At 40.2% G+C, this 21910-nt stretch overlaps 1 protein-coding gene across 1 annotated transcript in view; it reads left to right on the top strand.

The window, feature by feature from the left end:
- The window catches only part of CSF1R (colony stimulating factor 1 receptor), an 85192-nt gene extending 64911 nt beyond the window's left edge, over positions 1–20281 (top strand). Inside the window, exons 11-21 of the mRNA XM_063445409.1 lie at positions 2031–2157; positions 5011–5115; positions 6389–6499; positions 7555–7705; positions 7887–7942; positions 8961–9076; positions 9166–9288; positions 15269–15380; positions 16547–16646; positions 17591–17696; positions 19592–20281. Of these exons, the coding sequence (XP_063301479.1) occupies positions 2031–2157; positions 5011–5115; positions 6389–6499; positions 7555–7705; positions 7887–7942; positions 8961–9076; positions 9166–9288; positions 15269–15380; positions 16547–16646; positions 17591–17696; positions 19592–19696 (1212 nt within the window). The 3' untranslated portion in view covers positions 19697–20281. The remainder of the gene's footprint in view (positions 1–2030; positions 2158–5010; positions 5116–6388; positions 6500–7554; positions 7706–7886; positions 7943–8960; positions 9077–9165; positions 9289–15268; positions 15381–16546; positions 16647–17590; positions 17697–19591) is intronic.
- Positions 20282–21910: the final 1629 nt, after the last annotated feature.

Raw genomic sequence — 21910 nt, forward strand, 5'->3', positions numbered from 1 at the left:
AAATACACTCTTATGAGGGCAATTGTTAGGTATTGTTTTGACATTAGGGCAGTGATGGCGAACATTTTTGAGCCCAAGTGCCCAAACCGCAATACAAACCAACTTTTGTTCCTTAAAGTGCCAACACGGCAATTAAACCCAGCATTAACCCTAGCATATTCTCCTACTCACCCCCAACACCCCCTCCTCCTCTCCCCCAGCATCTCCTCCTCCTCTCCCTCATCTCCTCCTCCTCTCCCTCAGCATCTCTTCCTACTCTGCCCCAGCATCTCCTCCTCCTCTCCCCCAGCACCTCCTCCTCTCCTCCCAGCATCTCCTCCTCCTCTCCCCAACATCTCCTCCACCTCTCCCCCAGCATCTCTTCCTCCTCTCCCCCCAGCATCTCTTCCTCCTCTCCCCCCAGCATCTTCCCTTCTCTACCCACAGCATCTCCTCCTCCTCTCCCCCAGAACCTCCTCTCCCCCAGCACCTCCTCCTCTCCCGCCAGCATCTCCTCCTCCTCTCCCCAACATCTCTTCCACCTCTCCCCCAGCATCTTCCCTTCTCTACCCACAGCATCTCTTCCTCCTCTCCCCCCCAGCATCTCCTCCTCCTTTCCCCCCCAGCATCTCCTCCTCCTCCTCTACCCCCAGCATCTCCTTCTCCTCTCCCCATGGAGGGAGCAGTGCTGGAACAACACGTAAGTCAGAGCTCCCTCGCATCCCTACATCCCACCCACCAACGATACGAAAGCAGAGTAGGCGCCTGCTGTTTTGGGCAGGCAGATGCCTACTCTGCATTGCCGCCGGGGGTCCTAAGGCTGCCGACCGTTGCCAGCGGCGCCCACCTGGTGATCTGTGGCTGCATGCCCACTGAGAGGACTCGGGGTGTTAGGCCACAGGTTCGCCATCGCTGCATTAGGGCAATTTGTTAAGACGTATAAACATGAAGGGGATGAATATTTTTGACTATAGATGTTTCAAGATAGTATCGCACAGAACAAATGTTCAAAATATAACTGTTTTTCTGTAAAATGTGACAATTGATTATGAATCTGAAAACATTTGCAAATCACTGCATATAATGTTTTATTAAAGTAATACAATTTAATTTGTGTATTACAGGTACACTTTTTTTCCGAGCATTAATTTATTCACTGTTATCCATCTGTATCTGTCTATTTTTTAAAATGTAGTTATCATTAAATGTATTATCTTCTATTATCAATATATCAATTTGCATAACTGTTAAACAGTTTAACAAGTGCATCTTGTCTGTAAGAAAAATAAATATATATAAATAAATATAAACAAACACCTGTAATGAGAGTAAGAGAGTAGGTGAGTAAAGATGGGGAAAGGCATAAGCATCTAATGAGCAAAGTCCCAGGTAGGTCCCACCAATATTCTTGACCTAAATAGAAGATTTTGTCTAAGGCAAAGGAAAGGTTTTTTTACTGTAAGAACAATAAGGATGTGGAATTCTCTGCCTGAAGAAGTGGTTTTATCAGAGTCTATACAGATGTTCAAACAGCAACTAGATGCATACTTGCAAAAACAGAATATTCAATTATATAATTTTTCAACTGTAGGGTAATAGCTTCTTGAACCAAGGATATATCTGATTGCCATTCTGGGGTAAAGAATGATTTTTTTTCGTAGTTTGTAGCAAAATTGGAAGTGCTTCAGACTGTTTTTTTTTTTTGCCTTCTTTTGGATCAACAGCAAAAAACAAATTTGAGTAAGGCTGAACTTGATGGACGCAAGTCTCTTTTCAGCTATGTAACTATGTAAATACAAACGTTTCCACCAACAAATGCCATCTATGGGTTTCAATATTGCCCCTAACTTCTGGTCATAACAAATCAAGTGCTAACAGAAGTCCTCCCCAAAACCTGATCTTTCATCCACTGTATCTGATTTCCTGCTTAAATTCTACGGTCATGAAAGTGGCTTGCCTTTCATGTTTGACTGTTTGAACTTTAAAATGACCAAAAACTTGTACCATATAAGTCACATAACCACTGTTCATATTTATATGTCTTATTTCAGAAGCCAAAATATGAAGTTCGCTGGCAGATTGTGAGAGTCTCTGAAGGAAATAATTATACGTGCATTGACCCAACGCAGCTACCGTACAATGAAAGATGGGAATTCCCAAGGAACAACCTACATTTTGGTAAGAGACGGTTAAAACTCATTGCCTTTGAAGTTTAGCACAGTGGCGGCTCTAGACTTTGTGAGTCCTTAGGCGAAACACAAACACGTGGCCCCCACTAACACCCAAAGTGGAAATAAATAGGGGTTCATGGTGTGTATAAGGTGCTGTAGTTATATTGAAAAACAAGTTTGCAGCGCTGGAAACAGAGAGCTAGTCTCTGTATTCATTGTCCAGAGGCTTGCAGTATTGCAGCTCCATGTGCCACTGTGTTGTGAGCTCTCTGACTGAAGTTATGGCATAATTAGCAAACTAAATTAATTTGCAATAAACAAATTTAATTAGCAATTATGCTAATTGTTTATACACGATTGCGGGTTATGGTTACACAGCCTTGCAGTCGGGTATACATAAGTGCAGGTGTGTGTATTTCTGAGTGTATCTGGCATTGTCTACCTGTGTGTGTGCATGAAAGTGTGTGTCTGACAGAGTATCCTTGTGTGTGAATGTATGTCTTTTTTGAGTCTGGGACAGCTGCTTGCGTTGTGTTGTGTTTATGGGGACTGCCTGTGGCCTTTGTGCATTGTGTTATAGCACAGCTATGACTAAGTGTGTGTGTGTGTGTGTGTGTGTGTGTGTGTGGGGATGTGTGTGAATGATGAATGTTTCAGTTGGTGAGTGTGACAGGGTGAGTTTGACATGGAAAGGGGGGTAAATGAAAGAGTTGGGGAGGCTTGTGTGACAGAATAAAGGAGGGTGAGAATAATAGGACAGTTGTGACATGGCTGGAGGAGGGAGTGTTAAAGGGTCGGAGGAGGTTGATGTGACAGGGTGCGTGTGGGGGGAGTGACAGGTTGTGTGGGGGGGGCTGTGGGGTGACAGGGTGGGTGGGAAGGGCTTTCACAAGATGGGGTGGCTTTGACAAGTTGCGTGGGGGTGCTGTAACAGGGTGTTAGTGGGGTGACAGAGTGGGGGTGGCTGTGAGGGTGTGTGTGAGGACAGAGTGGGGGTGGCTGTGAGGGTGTGTGTGAGGACAGAGTGGGGGTGGCTGTGAGGGGGTGTGTGAGGACAGAGTGGGGGTGGCTGTGACGGTGTGTGTGAGGACAGAGTGGGGGTGGCTGTGAGGGTGTGTGTGAGGACAGGGTGTATGTGGGGTGTGGGGTGACAGTGTGTGTGGGGCTGTGACAGGGTGATAGTGGGGTGACAAAGTTGGGGTGGATGTGAGGGTGTGTGTGTGGAGTGCTGTGACAGGGTGTATGTGGGATGTGGGGTGACAGGCTGTGACAGGGTGTGGTGGGGGCTGTGACAGGGTAAGGGGGGCTGAGAGCCGGTAGGGGGGGCTGACAGACAGTGGGGGGGGGCTTAGAGAGGGTAGGGAGGCTGAGAGAGGGTAGGGGGCACTGAGAGAGGGCAGTGGGGGTGCTGAGTGAGGGTAGTGGGGGGCTGAGAGAGACTAGTAGGGGCTGAGAGAGGGTCGATGTGGGGGTGACAGGTTTAAGGGGGGGCTCATAAATACCTTTTTTTCTTTCAACTATTCCCTGGTGGTCCAGGGTCTCAGTCCCTGGTGGTCCGGCGGGCAGGTTCTCATGGTAAGTCTTGTGGTCTCCAAAAGTATGAAAGCTTTGCCGTGGTAATCTGCGGCAGCGCTCTGATACACTGGAGATCGCAAAAACAGTACTGGAGGGGCCTCCCACCTGGCAGCATAAAGGGCAAGCCCCCGGGCCCCCTCCTGTGGTGGGTCTTCGGTCATAAACCGAAGACCCGACATGTCACTCTGCCGTAAGGCGATTTAGGCGGTCGCGATCAGTGTGAGGTCTTAGGCAGCGGCCTAAATCCCCTAATTAGAGAATTGCCTCTGGTTTCCCACATTAGTATTTCTAATGATATTGTGATAAAGAAAAAATAATCAAACCGTACCATGATAATTCTTGCAGTAACTGATTAAACAAAATGTAAACTCAACTCAAATATAAACCTAATCTTTCAATCATTCCATGTCCACTCAATAACCAATTTAAACATATCGATATTTCTTTTTATTTACAAGTAACTGGCACACAAAATCATGCCAAAACTTTTTGGTTCTTTTTTTTACATTTATTTTTATGGATATTTGTGGAATATTAACTCTGTGCATTTTATTTATATTTGACATTGGTATTTATCAAACTAATAATTAACATATCAAAAGTTAGAGTATTTCATGTACAGTGTTATACAATGTGGTTGAAAAAAAAACAGGTGAGGTATTGTTGACGAAGTTAGGCTTGAAGAAAGGAGATTTCATCTAAGGCAAAGAAAAGGTTTTTTCACAGTAAGAGCAATAAGGATATGGAATTCATTGCCGGAAGAGGTGGTTTTGTCAGAGTCTATACAGATGTTCAAATTGCAATTGGATAAATACTTGCAAAAACATAACATACAGGGATACAATTTCTAATTAGTGGGGTAATAGCTGCTTGATCCAAGGAGACATCTGACTGCTATTTTGGGGTCAAGAAGGAATTTTTTCCTAGTTTGTTGCAAAATTGGAAGCACTTCAGACTGGGTTTTTTGCCTTCTTTTGGATCAACAGCAAAAGCATATGTGAGGAAGGCTGAACTTGATGGACGCAAGTCTCTTTTCAGCTATGTAACTATGTAACTATGTAACCCAGAGCTATGTGCGTCTATATGTCTTAAACCTTTAGTGAGCATAAGGTAGAGCCCCCAAGACCCGAAACTCACTCAAGTGGATTTGGACAAATTCAAAAAATCACTAAAATTGTCAATTCCGGGCTTTGTGCACAACCTTACATGGTGAGGTAATTTTTAGTCTTGAGTGTCACTTTTATTTGTTATTTCTAAAGGTTGATTTATGCATTTGTCTATGCAGGAAAAACACTAGGAGCAGGTGCATTTGGAAAGGTCATGGAAGCCACGGCATTTGGAATGGGAAAAGATGATTCAGCCCTCAGAGTGGCTGTAAAGATGCTGAAACGTAAGTAACCCCCATGGCCAGGTGATATCTCTTTAGAATACAAGGTCATGGTGTAGGGATATTTTTCCCTTAAAGATGATGGGTCCCAAACAGATACAAACATTGACCCATACACTAACATACTAAAACACAGACACTAACCCATGCACACACATACACTGACACACAGACTCATTCATACACTCACAGACATACATTCACTGACCCATTGGTAGGGACCAGGAACCAGACAGAGACAGAACGTAGATGCAAAACACCTTTATTAAAAAATAGCAAAAAATTAAATAAACCAAAAGCAAAGTCCAGGAGGCAAGCAGGGGTCAGGCACCAAAGCGGGTAGTCAGACGAACCGGTATCAGGAGAATGGAGAGCAGTGGAGTAAGGAGCCAGGGCATAAGTCCGGAACCAGGAATGCACAGGAAATAGGAAGTCTTCTGGGAAACAGGAAACCACGCAAGGGCAAGGAAGTACTGGGACTTGCTGCTTAAATAGGGCTGGCTACTAACAACCAGGTGAGTAATCATGGCAACATTAATGAAGGAGCTGATCGTTAAAAGCAGCTGAAGAGCTCAGACACAGAATAGGGAAGGGTTGCTATTTAAAACCGCAGTGAAACCCTGACACCCATATGCACTGACATTCATATACTGACACTGATGTTTTTGAATTACACAAATTACACACTTATCAACAAAATATTCAGATTTATCTTTAGTTTTGTAATTTCCTATTTTCATAGAACAAATTGTTTTATTATAAATGAAGCTGTGGAACAATGGACAAACTATTGATTGAGTGCTCCACACTACCAATTGTTCTGTTAATCCTCCTCGTTGTTTAGAGAGGAAGCAGACGAGTTGTACTCTGAGTTCTTACAAACCATGCTCACTCTCAACATGCTTTACAAAACGGCTATAAGTGCCATAACAAGATGTCAGCTCTAGAAGAGAACAGAGAGCTGTATAACCAGAGAAAATCTGTACATTTCTCACACAAGATGAGAAGGGCTCTATGTGGGAGCTAACCTATAACTCTCTGGTAATCAGTACATCAATTATTATGCCAGAACTGTTTGTGGAAGCAATAACTCATTGCACTTTTCACATCCTACTGTGGTTATTTGGGGGGTAATTTAGGAAACAATTGCTCTTCACCATATAGAATATTTGAGAATCAGGTGGTTTTGATAAATTTGCAAATAGAATATTGTCAATTTAGTCATATTAATAGGATTGACGAATGGTCTTATATTTCTTTTTAACACCATTTTTAGCCAGTGCACACAGAGATGAGGTCGAGGCTTTGATGTCAGAACTGAAAATTCTGAGTCACTTGGGAAACCATCAAAATATTGTCAACTTATTGGGAGCATGCACTCATGGAGGTAAGAGTATGGAATGTTAGATATGTTTGCTAATAGTATTACTAATTAAAGACTAAGATGCTGGCAGAAAATTCTGGGAATTGCAGTCCCATAGCAACTGTGTAATCCTTGGCCATATCAGCTGTATTACAGTAGTACTTCAGGCACCCATATAGGCTACACGTAATGTATATAATTAGGGTTTCTTTTTTTTCTCATATTTATGGTTACTTTTTTTTTTTAAGCAGTTTCACTCCATGAGCCCCAAAAATCTGCCCCTCCCTTTATCCTAACCTGAAGGGTTTCACTTTGCTTGCTCCAGTAATGGTGTCATCACAAAGGTTCCTGTAAATTACAGCTCAGTTATAAATGACAAATATTAACTCCAGAAAACCAGAAAACAAGACTGATAAGAATATAATTTGTAACATACTGATGAAGACTATGAAAGGACTAAACATGTCTATGGTGTGGTACATATCATGCAGGGCAGACTAATGCTTGAAGAGATCAGTCTTATAAGCAGCAGAAAGTGATGGCACAAGTGAGACAAAACACATTTGTTGTCTATTCTCATTTAAGCGACTATTACATACTGCAATGCTGTTCGTGGTCTAAGTAAGAACACAGAACTTGTTAAAACTCATTAAAACTGTATACCACGATTTCGCACATTTGCCTTCAGAAATAGCTCTTATAAGAAATCCTCTTATATCACAATTTATTTGGATTTTTATGTAGAAAGTTCCAATAAGATATATCAGAACAATACAATATTTAGGAATAGCAAGTATTTTTATATTATAATTTTCTCCACGGCCCTGTATTCTACAACTGTCCGTCTTCTCTGAGTGCTAAGAATCGCATAGCAAGAAAAAGCAGATTTTTACAATAATAACATTACCGTACAGAATTGTACTAATTTGTCATTGAAAGTGTAACGTATCACAAAGAAAACCAAGGCAACTGTATATTTCACAGTAAGATCTGTATCTATCTAATTTCACAAATAAAAACAAAATAGTCAGTGGTAATTAAATAGATGATCTTTCTTGTGCATTTTTGTTGTATGATAGGTCCAATTCTGGTCATTACGGAGTACTGTCAACATGGGGACTTGTTGAACTTCTTGAGACGAAAGGCAGAGTCCATGAACAGAATGTTTGCTGCTCTACACACCAACAGTGACTACAAAAATATGTCTATGGAGAAAAAATACATGGGAAGGTACTTGTGCCAATTTATTGAGTCACAATGTAGCTAATAAAGCGGTAGTAGTGAAAACTAGGGGATTTCTGAGTATAGCCTCTTTCTTCTGTGTTATGACAATGATGATACAATACTTTATTCTAAATCCCAATAAACAATTCATATATAATACAATATAATGCTTTCTTTCTCTTCATAGTGACAAAGACAGTTACCTTGAAATGAAGCCGGCATCCAACAACAATGTAGTTCAAGGTATGTTACTTACAAGAGATTCTACCGGACATCCACCGTCTTGACATTTCGAGAGTTTGATCGGCCAGAACTATGCTGATGTCAGTCTTAAAACTAATCAATTAGGAGAAAAAAAATATGACTCAATGCAAGGAGATAAAATGTGAAAATGACTGTGTTAACCTGATCATCAATGAGCTGCTAAAATAAATGTAATATGTCCTAAACTATAAACATACATAACATATCTAACCCCTTAGTAACCAACTTCCTTTCCTCTTGTAATTTAAAGTATGGTTAATAATGTAATGCTAAGTCACAAGTCCTCTGGTTCTATTTGTGGTTAAGCACCCACTCCCCTCCATAAATATGCCAGTAGCCTAATACTGTGCCACTGATTATGATAGTAGTTCCAGGGGATGCTGTAGTCCTAAATTCCAAATCCCTTAATGCCTAACTCTGCCAAACTCCCCCCCTTACTGGGAGCCATATACAATGTTGATAAACCACTTTATACTTTTTATACAAGATCTGTAGGTCTTCCATTGTAAATATGATGGAAGTATGGTGTTACAGAGATACAGAGATGTCTATCTTTCATAGTTTTCTGTCTCCTTTTTTTCCATATGTTTTTACATACAGTTATTTTGTTTCTACTGTGGAAATAATAAGAACAAATTATGTAACCAGGAAAGGTACATTCAGATTACTCTGGTTTCCATGTGCGTCCTGGGGATGTTACTTTTGCCCACCATCCCGGGGATGTTACTATTACCCAATTTAATGGTACTCATTTTATCTACCTTGGAAGGATGAAGGGCTGAGTCATCCCTGCTGGGATTTGAACCTGCAGGTTGAACAGTTTCTTTTGATGATATTTTTAGCCCACTGAGCTATCTCACCAAAAGGAGATGAACTGTAAATGATTTCTATTAATCTTCAGGAAGATAGGACACCAAACCTAAAAAAAAATCAATTTCCTTAAAATGGAAATGTTAACTTGTGTAAGATCTTAACAATTGGCTTCCTTTTACCAAAGGTACCACTGACACTGAAGAAGATGACACAGATGATCACTTACCGTTGGATCTTCATGACCTTTTGAATTTTTCATTACAAGTAGCACAGGGAATGGCCTTCTTAGCTGAAAAGAATGTGAGTTATCATTTCATCTGTGTATGCTGTTTAGTGCAGAAGATACACAATGTTGTCCTTTTGTTGACATTATGTTACTCTGTGTCTAGTGTATTCATCGAGATGTTGCAGCCAGGAATGTGTTGGTTACTGATGGACGTACTGCTAAGATTTGTGACTTTGGCCTGGCCAGAGACATTGAAAATGATTCGAACTACGTCGTTAAAGGCAATGTAAGTATTCAATTTAAAAAAAAACATTTATTTTGATAACATGAATATAAGATCACTTAATTCATGTCATGTTCAGTCTGGTGGTGGTTGAGTCAGCCACTTAGCTGTATTTATAAAATATATTAAATGAGCACTCTAACATAGAAATACAAACATACATTTCTAAAGTTAGGCATACTCCTTCCTGATCTAGATTTAAGGCCCCCCTGCAACCATTAAATGAAGATGTTCTACTTACCTGAGCAGGTCTGGCAATGGCCACAGCTCCTGCCCAGGCATTACTGATCTCTGCCAATCGGATGCTTCTCCGTAGAAAACTTTGCTGTGTTACTGCATGTGTGGCAATCACGCTCTGCACCTATCAGCATTTCCTGATAGAGATGCATAGTACCAATGCATCTCCATGGGGTTCTGTGGCGTGCAGACCGTGAGGGCGATGAACATTTGTAATGCAAAGACTGCAGGGCCATAATAGAAAACAACTCTAGTGGTTGTCTAAGTGACAGCCACTAGAGGGGTTGTTAGAGGCAAATATAAAAATTTCAAGGACAGTCTGTTTACACCAAAACCTTTACATTAAGCTGTAGCTGTACTGGTGCCTTTGCTGGTTTTCTGTTCAAGGCTGTACATAGCCATGTTTTCTTTTTCAACTACAGTTTCAAGTATTTTTGTAGTCTGTTAATTATTTAATTTATATACTCACAGGAGCACTGGGGATTTATTCAGTAAAACAGTGCTCAGATAAAAGTGGGTTTAAAAAAATGAATCACTAATAGAATCTATTGTTATTATTTTGACTTACATTTTGCAGCTCACTGTTTAGTTAGAAGCTCACATTCTGATAGACGTGCACTTTTCAGTCCGGTTCGTCTTTTGTTCCAGAATTTTTTTTTTTTTTTGGTTTATTCTGAAAGTACTCCCCTTCATTATTATTATTATTATAACTCTCCCCTGATGAGGGATACTAATAACTCCCACGGTTGGGGGACAGGGAGGACTCTTTGTCCCCCCTGTTCATTCTAATTAGAGCTATCACCCACTGGCGACAGGTGGGGAGACGGGGGGAGACACTATATCTCCACCACTTTATTTATTTAATCAATAGTCCCACCATAGTGTGTCAACCCTCGTTCATTAAATTGAAGCCCCCACCAGCTGGCCAATCGCTAGTTTTTTTCTATTACAGTGAGCAGCCACGGATTGTTGTTTAGCAGACATTCCCCCCTCACTCAGGGCATGGTGATTGGGGGTGTAATGCAAACAAATGAATATCGTTGAACAAAATGCAGTCATTTATCCGTCCTATCTGTTGTTTGTTACATGGTAATTTTTTATGTTACATGGTAATTTGTTTTCCAACAAAATGGATAAAAACCAAAATGTTTGTTCATTTTGCCACACATCCAAAAACTAATAGCTCAATAGGGGTTCTCCATATATAATAGATAATCACACATCATTTATTATTCCGCAAAGTACATGGAACAATAATGCTACAGAACAGATTATTTAAAATTCATAACAATGCTTTACAATGTTGTAAAAAATGTCATGCAAAAGTTGTTTTGCTGTTTTTCCCATAAATAGAGAAGTAGGCTTTGTGCTGACTGAGTATAAGAACTTTATGGTTATTAAAAAGATACATACACAAACACAATGTATTTGTAGACTCATCAGATAGGTGTTGCATTTTAATCTTCTATTCTGCATATAAGTGTGCTGTCAGCTAAATGCAATTTTTTTTATTTTTTATTTTTTTTGCAGAATCATCTGTTGTTATTGTGCTTTTTACCAGCATTAAAATGTAATAACAGCAAACTTTTAACTTTAACTTATTTTAGTAATTCTGAAGTCAGATTTACACAAGGGTAGGCTGGCAACGTTCAGCCCACAGTCCAGCAAGTAATATAGAACTATAAAACAAGATGTGGCTCAATTGCAAACAGACTACCCCAATAATATTAATGAAACACCCATGAATATTTTGATATAGACAGAAATTGTAAAGAAATTAAAAAGGAGTTTCACATTTCAGAAAAATGCTAAGCTAGCATTCCTAGAATATGTAGATGATTTGTGTACAGTTTCTCTTAAAACAGCCATAGAACCTGTGAAAAAAAAACAATATGAGCTGCTACCGCGGATCATTCAGAAATCTTGGAAATAGGAAATGAATAGGAGGAAGGATGAATGCTAAGCACACTATAGTGCTTCTATGTAGCCTGCAATGCCCTCAGATTTCAGCTTTTAGTTGGGTAATTGTACTTACAGTATGAGGGCATTATACTTACAATATCTCTGTAATTTCTAAACACGTTTGGATAACACACTTAACAAGTATATAAGTATTAAGTTTGCCTTCATACCCATATTAGCTGATTGTGGTGGAGTGGCTTGGCAACCTATGTGGTCATGAGCTTCGAGTGCTGTTCATCAGACAACAGCTCAAAATGTTTTTTTTTTTTTATGGGTCAAATCCTACTGCAATAGTACGATCAACAAGGTTTATGAGAGAAGATCCTTCAAACAATCCCACAGAGCGAACTTTAGATAAAGACATTCTTCTCTTGAGCACAAGAATGAGACACACTCATCACATTGAATGCGAGTGTGGCATAATATTAATGAATCCAGTCAGAGTTCAGTCTTACCCTCAATATCTGTTCCAGTCAATGCCTGTAATATCCCATAAACTAGGGGTGATATCCTCTTAACCCCTTAAGGACCAAACTTCTGGAATAAAAGGGAATCATGACATGTCACACATGTCATGTGTCCTTAAGGGGTTAAGAGATATGTGTACATTTAATCTTGGAAGTGGAAATTCATATCTTAACAGGCTATTTTAAGGCCACTGATAAGGAAGTGTTGGTACTACAGATAAAGCACTATACCATCTGCAGACTAAGGCAATAGAGGATAATGGGTTTTTAGTGCTTGTATTGTGAAGGAGGCTGCTTGAACAACCTATACCAGAGTTTCTCCTTTCTAGTCGTGAATGACATGAATATAAAAGGAAAGTAGAGCCTTGAAAAAATCCTCAGATACAGGTCAATATGTAACAAAAAGAGAAAACAAGGAATAGGATATGTAGTTTGTTACCTACTGATTGGAGAAAATGAAATGTACTTACAGTGTGTGTAGCTGACAATTATCTTGAATTAAATGCGCCTGGGTGTTATTATCCCCACCTATGGATATGTGGTTGGTATCTTGGTCCAATGGGGGGTAGTCCAAAGGGTAAGTATATTTTTTGGAGCCTTCTGCTGGCACCTAGTGAATAGCGTGAAGTTGAATGATCACCACTCTTGGATATATATGGTTGGAATCCTCATCATGCTGTTATGTGGATAAAACAAAAATAAAATATAGTGCTCGCTGTATCGGTTAAAAATGCTAAAATTCCAGGGGTTATAAAATGCTGTTGGACTAATTGCTGTTCTCAAAATCTATGCCTGCACGACAGTGGACTAGTGACCTGAATTGCAAAATTTTACAGAGACAGTGAGATAAGATTTTTAATACTCCCCAAAAAAAATCATCAAATCCGCTACCCTTCTTGAACAACAGCGGAAAATGTTATATCGGTGGTACATGCTGGCAGAAAGAATCCACAAACTATTCCCTAATAGTCCTCCGACATGCTGGAGATGCAAATTGGTAACCGGCTCGGTACTTCACATATGGTGGAAATGCACATTGATTAAACCATTTTGGAACTCTTTACATGTCTTCTTATAGGAATTTATAGAATGTACGCTGCCCGACTACCCTCTCACTTATCTGCTACTGCACCTACCACTTTAATTGCCCAAACACAAACAAAAACTGATGTACTATGTTATTCTGATGGCTCAATGCTTAAAGGACCACTATAGTGCCAGGAAAACATACTCGTTTTCCTGGCACTATAGTGCCCTGAGGGTACCCCCACCCTCAGGGACCGCCTCCCGCCGGGCTGGATGGAGAGGAAGGGGTTAAACTTACCTCTTATTCCAGCTCCGGGCGGGGAGCTCTCCTCCTCCTCGGCTGAATGCACATGCGCGGCAAGAGCCGCGCACGCATTCAGCCAGTCTCATAGGAAAGCATTATCAATGCTTTCCTATGGACGCTGGCGTCTTCTCACTGTGATTTTCACAGTGAGAAGAGCGGAAGCCCTCTAGCGGCTGTCAATGAGACAGCCACTAGAGGCTGGATTAACCCATTTATAAACATAGCAGTTTCTCTGAAACTGCTATGTTTATATAAAAAAAAAAGGGTTAATCCTAGCTGGACCTGGCACCCAGACCACTTCATTGAGCTGAAGTGGTCTGGGTGCCTATAGTGGTCCTTTAATACTAGCGCAAGCTTGGAAATCCCACCACACGTCCTCTGTATTGACTCTACACTTGGATAAACAGCGTATGTATGAGCGATGTTTCAGCAACATCTGCCCTCCCTACCAGACTGCTCTGGCAACATGGGACGCATGGAACACATTGAAATTGGTACATCCCAGATAGAAAAACTTTGTAAACTTTATGATGTCAATGTCATGATTGTACACTCGTCCAAATGTCAATGTTCGACCTGGAATTCTGTAACTATTTACCCACTGGTACTTGTTATTATTATTTTCATTATTATTTTACCCCTCTCCACCTCCATCCCTCCCTTCCCCCCTCCCCATTTCTCTTCTGTACCCTATTCCCTGTTGATTTTTCAAGAAAAACAATAAAAATTGCCAGATTAAAAAGAAAAAAAGAAGCTAAAATAGTAGGAAATGAACTCACTGGTGCAGAGCAAAATAATGATTTAAATAGCAGAATATGGATTTTAAAATAATGGTCACATGATGTCATAGTCATGTGACTGACAAGTATTAAACATTAAAAAAAAAAAGTAAATCAAAAAACTTTATAGTTGAAGAGATTAATCAAATTAGAAAGAAAAAGGGGTCCCATAACCTGCAACACTTTGACAAAACCTGAATAATAGGTGGAACATATTAGGGTGATATTTTACTCTGTTTTATTTTATTTTACAAGTTATTTTCAATAAAATTTGTGAATTTGTATTGCTCTTGGAACGTTTGGGTTTATCCTGATGTTTGGGCATAATTTTTCTTGGTGGGGAATATACCACCTACGCCTTGTGGATTAAGCAAAACCATTATTTTGTTCTGCATCATACAGAGTACATTTACTACTATTTTATTATTTTTAACCTTGAAAGTGTGCACTATATATTATTTTTGTCCACATAACACCACGGTGAGGATTCCAACAATATTTATTGGATGATTTATTGTGATCATTCCACGCTATGCTCTAGCAGCCATTAGTAGAATCCAAAAAATGTGAGTGTGCACTTATGTAAATATTTTCTCCATTTAGCACATCAGAAATACTACTCTATGTTGGAGTCATTCTCAGCTTCTTTTACATACCCTTTGGACTATCACCCATTAAACCAACCACATATTCATAGGTAGTAATAATATTGCCCATGTGCATTTAATTTGAGGTAATTGTCAGCTACACAAACTGTAAGTGCATTTCCTTTTCGTTTTCTCCAATTAATAGTTAAGATACTACACTATATCCTATTCCTTGTCCTCTCTTCTCATTACATACTGACCTGTATCTGAGGATCCTGACATGAAGTGGTCTGGGGGTGCCTATAGTATCTCTTAAATTCAAGTTTAAATAGTCAACAAAAACATTTAATAGTTTAGATCAGATAAACATAAATAGTCAACATGTTTTCATGATAAAGTGGAAATAACTGATTTTGAAGTCTTCAGGGGAAGAACGTAAGCAAATTCAGTTTTATCATGACAGTCCTAGCATTTCACCCGTTGTGAAATAATTTTAAAAAACCTCACTACTACAGGACTCATACTGCTACAACGTATTCTAGGTAGAGAAAGAATAACTACTAATAGTGATTGTTTTCCTTCAAATCCATTTATTTGAGTTCTTTGCATCCCACAATTTAGGCTCGCCTGCCAGTGAAATGGATGGCACCAGAAAGCATATTCGACTGTATTTACACTGTGCAGAGTGATGTCTGGTCCTATGGAATTCTGCTGTGGGAGATATTTTCACTTGGTAAGCAATTAAAATAGTGTAGGTGATGGTATGGGAAGAATATGAAATGGTAGGAGTAAGGATTGAGTGATGTTAGGTGGGTGTAAAGAGTCATGTACAAGTTAAAGCAATGGTGGTTGATAAGAGAAATAAATGTATTGATTATATTAGTCAAGATAACTGGTGTGAAGAAGAACCTTGTAAACCAAATAATACATTATTTCTATGCTTGAAGCAATCACTTAACAATTGAGTAATCACTAAAATGCCTGTTGGTTTTGTTGGTGATGCCAGTTTCTTTTCCATACAATTTATTTTCAAATGTAACCATTGGTAACTAGCAAAGGTTTCAATGTGTGCCAAAGAAATTAATAGGAGATGCTAAGCACTACTTACCACCCAATTTTTATGCTAGATGGTAAAAACTAGCTAGATGGTAAAAATTATACCGGCCTTAACTAGATGTAAGGAGGAAAAAGCTATTTAATGAATACTTATTCTCAACATTTAATAAAAAAATTAGGTTTATGCAAACACCAAGTGCAACTTGCTCAGACAATTTCAGGTCAAGTGTCCATGGTCGAGCCTTTTAAATTATCCTGGTTTTGGTGCTATGGCAATTAATTGGATAAGGATTTTTTTTCTTAATGTAAAAAAATAAACACTAAGTGGTGGTCGGAATGAGTGGAGGCAGATGTGAGCTGCATATAGATTATCAATACAGGGATGGACCTTGGAAATCTGTCTGTATTTTTAGCCACAAACATCTACCCAATGTTGATACAAAAGGGTCACTTTAATCACCATGCAGCCTGCTGTAGTGGTTATGGTGACACTATACTCCTGGTACTGTACTCTGGGCATTTCATAGACTATTTTTCCCTCATTGGTCTTATCACTATAGTGGATGTTACACTTAGCAATATTTGTATTTGGATGGGATTGATTAGCTTGCCAAACGTTGGACAAAATTGATATTGCTAGTGCAATTATTACTTGGTATTGAAGACATACATAACAAAGGACAGAGGAAAGGGAGGCATACTGCATAAGATTCAATGGCAGGGGGAGAGATAAGAAATGGATGATTAAAAAAAAAAAAATATTTCTTACATTGTCACTCTGAGATATGCTAACGATTCCTAAACAAATACTAACAATGGCCTGTTTTGACTAATCCAATTTAGGCAGGAGCCCATATCCTGGCATTCTGGTGAATCAAAAGTTTTACAAGATGGTGAAGGATGGCTATAAAATGGATTGTCCCGACTATGCTCCCCTGGAAATGTAAGACAGATTTCCACTTAAAACTAGTCCCGGAATGGTTAATGTCAATTCTGTCAAATAAGTGAAAAAAGTGGAGCAGTATTTTTCTTTATTTCATGTACTGACTCTGTTTTATGGTTTGTGGAGATGTCTGCTGAATACATAAGTATATTTAAAGAGACACTATGGTCACCAGAACAACTGCAGCTTAATGTAGTTCTGGTGAGTATAATCATAATATGCAGAAATTTTCATGCAAACGCTGCCTTTTCAGAATAAAGGCAGTGTTTATATTGCCCCTAGGGACATCTCCAAGTGGACACTCCTCAGATGGCCACTGGAGGTGCTTCCTGGCTCAGTGCTGAACAGTAAGCAGCTTTGCCGTTCAATGTCTGCACGCTCTGCATTCGGCATTTCCCCATGGGAAAGCATTGGATTGGCTAACAATCGGCAATTCTGATGATGTCACCAAGGTGGGAGAGCCAGTGCCGGCAGACCCATCCGGCGCTGAAAATTAGATGAGTTTTTCATGCTTTTAAGGGAGGTAAGGGGGGTGCAAGCCACCTTAATGGTGGGTTTTGCACTATAGGGTCAGGAATGTGTTCCTGACCCTATAGTGTTCCTTTAAGTTCATTATACTTGTTGTGGGTGATATACACACTATTACTGCTCCACTTTTTTCACTTATTTGGTTTTATTGTGTGGATTGTTTGTATTGGGGTAAAACACTCAAGTGTGTGGCAGTTATTTCAATATTTGTTTAGACTATCTATTAAAGCACATTTTAATTGATAGTTTCGAGATTTCTTATTTTATCCCACTTTTATCTCTAAGTGAATTTTTCAAAAGGTGTGCTTTTTATCCAATTTTTCCCCTTTTGGATGCTTATTAGCAAACCTTTTATTGTTATTTTTTTATATCTTTAATGTCAATTCAGCCTTGCTAAAATGGTGTTCATATTTCAGATATCGCATCATGAAGACCTGCTGGGACCTTGAACCAACTCGGCGACCAACCTTTAACCAGATAAGTGACCTCATCAACATGCAAATGGGAAATATAAAAGAGCAGGTAAGATCATGGAGCATCCATAAATCCTGCACACTATATGCCGCCCCCACCCCCCCACGTATAGTCTAAAAACTTAGAATGATAAATGGACGGTGATGGACACAGCTGCCACTCGACCATTAATGTACCTTCCATTGCCTGACTTAAATAAAGTGATAATGTTCCTGGCAAACATCCTGAATGATATATTGCTCAGATTCCCTACATTCTACTTTAAAGAGATTCTGTCATCCTTCATCATAACATAGAATGAATGTGTAGCCAGGCTCCTTACAGTAGATTTAACATCTGAGAAAAATATTCACCTCCCAACACAGAGACCTTGGGGACAGAGGTGTACCTTGGCACCAAAACTGTAGGTTTATTTGTCACTCTGCACTGCCTGCTTATCATTAGGTATTCCTTATCATTAGGATATTGCACACATCCATATACACTCACATGCACATAATTGATTTATGTTGTCTGTGGTTTCTAGCGAGAATCTGCAGGTCTGGAGTTACTACCCCACTCCCAGCAGGTCTGGAATGATGCCAAGGCTGAAGTGACATCACCTCCTAGAATAAGGAAAGGGCAGCAACATATCAGCAGAGATGGTATCTGCCATACTGCGCTGTCACTAAAGGCTAATTCACATACTCCGCCCCACAAAAACACACCGTGCCCTCTGTGAACAAATAATACAATTATATGACTCTAATCCTCTTCCTCCCACCCTCCCAAAAACAACCCCCAAACCGTTAACCTTTCAGTGTTGCAGAGTGTAAACACATACATATAGCAAACACATGAAGTAATGCTAAATTACATTAAAATAAAATGAAGGTTAAACAGTTGGTTCCAGAAAACCTTCACACCAGAGAGGGTTTAAAACAGCTAAATGGAGGACTCCTTAGAAACTAATTTACCACGGTGTGTTGGGGAAGGATAGTAAATCCAGGGTAGGAGTCTAGTGTTTGGACTCGGCACTCCAGATGTTGTGAACTACATCTCTCACAATGCTCTTACAGCCATAAGGCTGGCAATGCATCATGGGAGTTGTAGTCCAAAACAGCTGCCGTGCCGAAGGTTGCCTATCGCCGCCCTACCCCATCATTACTTTTTATCCTCCACCCATAAGCCAAAGGGCAGAGGAAGGTGTAGGGGAAATAATTTATTTTATAATGGTTATGATTCTGTCACACAGGGTATGGAGGAAGGGCCATGGGGGTCACTGAAGGCCTTCCTTTTCCCATTTTTGGGCAAAAAGGCTATAACCAAATTCTTTTTAGTTTTGGGGATCCACACTCATATTTTAATGTTATTGTTATACAATGGAATGTATTTTTATGTATGTACTTTATATGTGTGCTTTGGAGAAACAAAGTGAGACTTGTCCGTAGTGCCAGCCACAGAATAACTAAGCATGCATGAACAATGCATAGGCCTATATGCCTGTGAATACACAATAGCTGAACATATTGTCTCAAATAGAGCAATTTGTATGACTATATGCAACATATTGCAATGCATTGCACACACTTTGGACACTAAACATTATTTATTTATTTTTATTCAAGGTGTTTATTGTAAATCAGTAAACGTTACACGTTAAGTCATGACATAGTACAGGAAATTGTAGCATCTTAATGATAAGAAGTAGATACATATTTTTAGCTCATAAAATATGTTTCGCAAGACGTTCATGGACAAAAAGAGAGAGGAAGTAGTGCTGTAGAATATATTGTTGGTACAGCACTCCATCGTCCGTCCCATTCGTATCATAGGAAAAAAGATTAAACAATTATTTATTTTGTGTGTCGGTAAAGGGAATGACAAACACATCCTAAAGTATAATTCTGTGAACTGAAATTCCCATTTTTAAAAGATAATATTTTCTTTATATTTTCTTTAAGGATTACACCAACATCACACAGATGCATGAAGAAAATGAATGTCTGGACATAAAATGTGAGGCGAACGAGCCCTTCATTAAAGGCAATAATTACCAGTTCTGTTAGCCAGGAAGAGATGGGAGAGATCCTAGGACACTTGAGAAAGCAACGTATTAACCTACAGTGGATGTTTGGAGTACTAGTGCAGGGTGGCCTCATAAATGGGCTTTGTACTTCCATATACATCAACACATGGTATAGCTCAGGGCATTCTAAATAGTAAGCTAATCAAGAGGTATATCCACTTTCTTTGTGCCAGTAATTAGAGTAGTGTAAATATTAAGAAGCATTACATTTTAACGTGACTGAAAAGGGTATGTTTGCAATGTTTTCATTTTGTTCTTTATTTGTCAACAAAAACGATAGAAATCTGTCACTGACAAGCATTTTACTACTGACTTCCCTTGTATATGCATATTGCATCATTGTGAAATTATACTGTTAAATCATGTATTTGATAAAGTTTAAAAAAAATCTCATGCTCAGTTGGTATATGTCAAATGCCTGCCAATCTATGGATGAACAAACGGAGTTCTTCATACCTGCCTATCAACGAATTGACTAATTTGTCCATAGATTAACAGGCATTTGATTGTGTACAAGTCTAATGTGTGCCTTACCTTTTTCTTTAATCAGCAAAATCTTATAAGAGAACATATAAAATCCTAATAAAATGTGGATTTGTTCTTTTCTACATGCTAAACTAAAAGGGATGCTTACAACAAAGCAAAGCTGAGCTGCCAAACTTGCATTAAATTGCAGATCTTTGTGAATAAATCATTTAAGGGCGTCCTTCTCTAAACAGTGAGTTGTGAGTCAAGATGTAAAAATTAAGTCAAAATAATAGAGTAGAATCTGAATAAAATCCCTAACTTTAAGTATTCTAGCCTAAATTTCATAAATGGACAGTCTAAGCAGCATGACATACACTTTATTGTTATGGTTATTGTGTTAGGTGTGGTCTCCATCTGTAGTAATTGACATAAAAACAGGGCTCTCTCTGTCAGACTGCTAAAGCTACACTTCTACATCAGTACACAGTCCAACTTTGAAAACAAGGATAGACTGACAGTACTGTGGCTATGTCACAATACTATGATTTGTCAATGTATGTACCTTCTAGACATTTGGTGGCTAATTTATGACACTCCAGCCAGAGGCGGCTCTAGACTTTATGAGGCCTTAGGCGAAACGCAAACATGAGGCCCCACTAACAAAAAAGTGTCACATATACACATTGATGCACTGTCTACCTGTGTATGTGCCTGAGAGTGTGTCTGACAGAGAGTATCCTTGTGTGTGCGAATGTATGTCTCTGTGAGCATGTTTGCATTTTTGTCTGAGACCCTATGTGTATGGGGTAGCTGATGGTGAGAGGGAGCGGGGGGTGTGATGGTGAGAGGGAGCGGGGGGTGTGATGGTGAGAGGGAGCGGGGGGTGTGATGGTGAGAGGGAGCGGGGGGTGTGATGGTGAGAGGGAGCGGGGGGTGTGATGGTGAGAGGGAGCGGGGAGTGTGATGGTGAGAGGGAGCGGGGGGTGTGATGGTAAGAGGGAGCGGGGGGTGTGATGGTGAGAGGGAGCGGGGGGGGTGATGGTGAGAGGGAGCGGGGGGTGATGGTGAAAGGGAGCAGGGGGTTAATGGTAATGTGAGAGGGAGCGGGGGGTGATGGTAATGTGAGAGGGAGCGGGGGGCAGGGGGTGATGGTAATGTGAGAGGGAGCGGGGGGTGATGGTAATGTGAGAGGGAGCGGGGGGTGATGTGAGAGTGAGAGGGGGTAATGTGAGAGTGAAAGGGGGTAATGTGAGAGTGAAAGGGGGTAATGTGAGAGTGAGAGGGGGTAATGTGAGAGTGAGAGGGGGTAATGTGAGAGTGAGAGGGGGTAATGTGAGAGTGAGAGGGGGGTAATGTGAGAGTGAGGGAGGTAATGTGAGAGTGAGAGGGGGTAATATGAGAGTGAGAGGGGGTAATATGAGAGTGAGAGGGGGTAATATGAGAGTGAGAGGGGGTAATATGAGAGTGAGAGGGGGTAATGTGAGACTGGGGGGCTAATGTGAGAGGGGGGGGCTAATGTGAGAGTGGGGGGGCTAATGTGAGAGTGGGGGGGCTAATGTGAGAGTGGGGGGGGGGGTAATGTGAGAGTGGGGAGGTAATGTGAGAGTGGGTAATGTGAGAGTGAGAGGGGGGTGATGTGAGAAGGAGGGGGTGATGGTGAGTGGGGGAGGCTGAGGGTGGTGACGGAGGGTTATGCTGAGGGTGGTGATGCTGAGGGTGGTGGGGG

This window comes from Pelobates fuscus, chromosome 3 (assembly GCF_036172605.1).
Source record: "Pelobates fuscus isolate aPelFus1 chromosome 3, aPelFus1.pri, whole genome shotgun sequence".
In the NCBI taxonomy this organism is placed as follows: domain Eukaryota; kingdom Metazoa; phylum Chordata; class Amphibia; order Anura; family Pelobatidae; genus Pelobates; species Pelobates fuscus.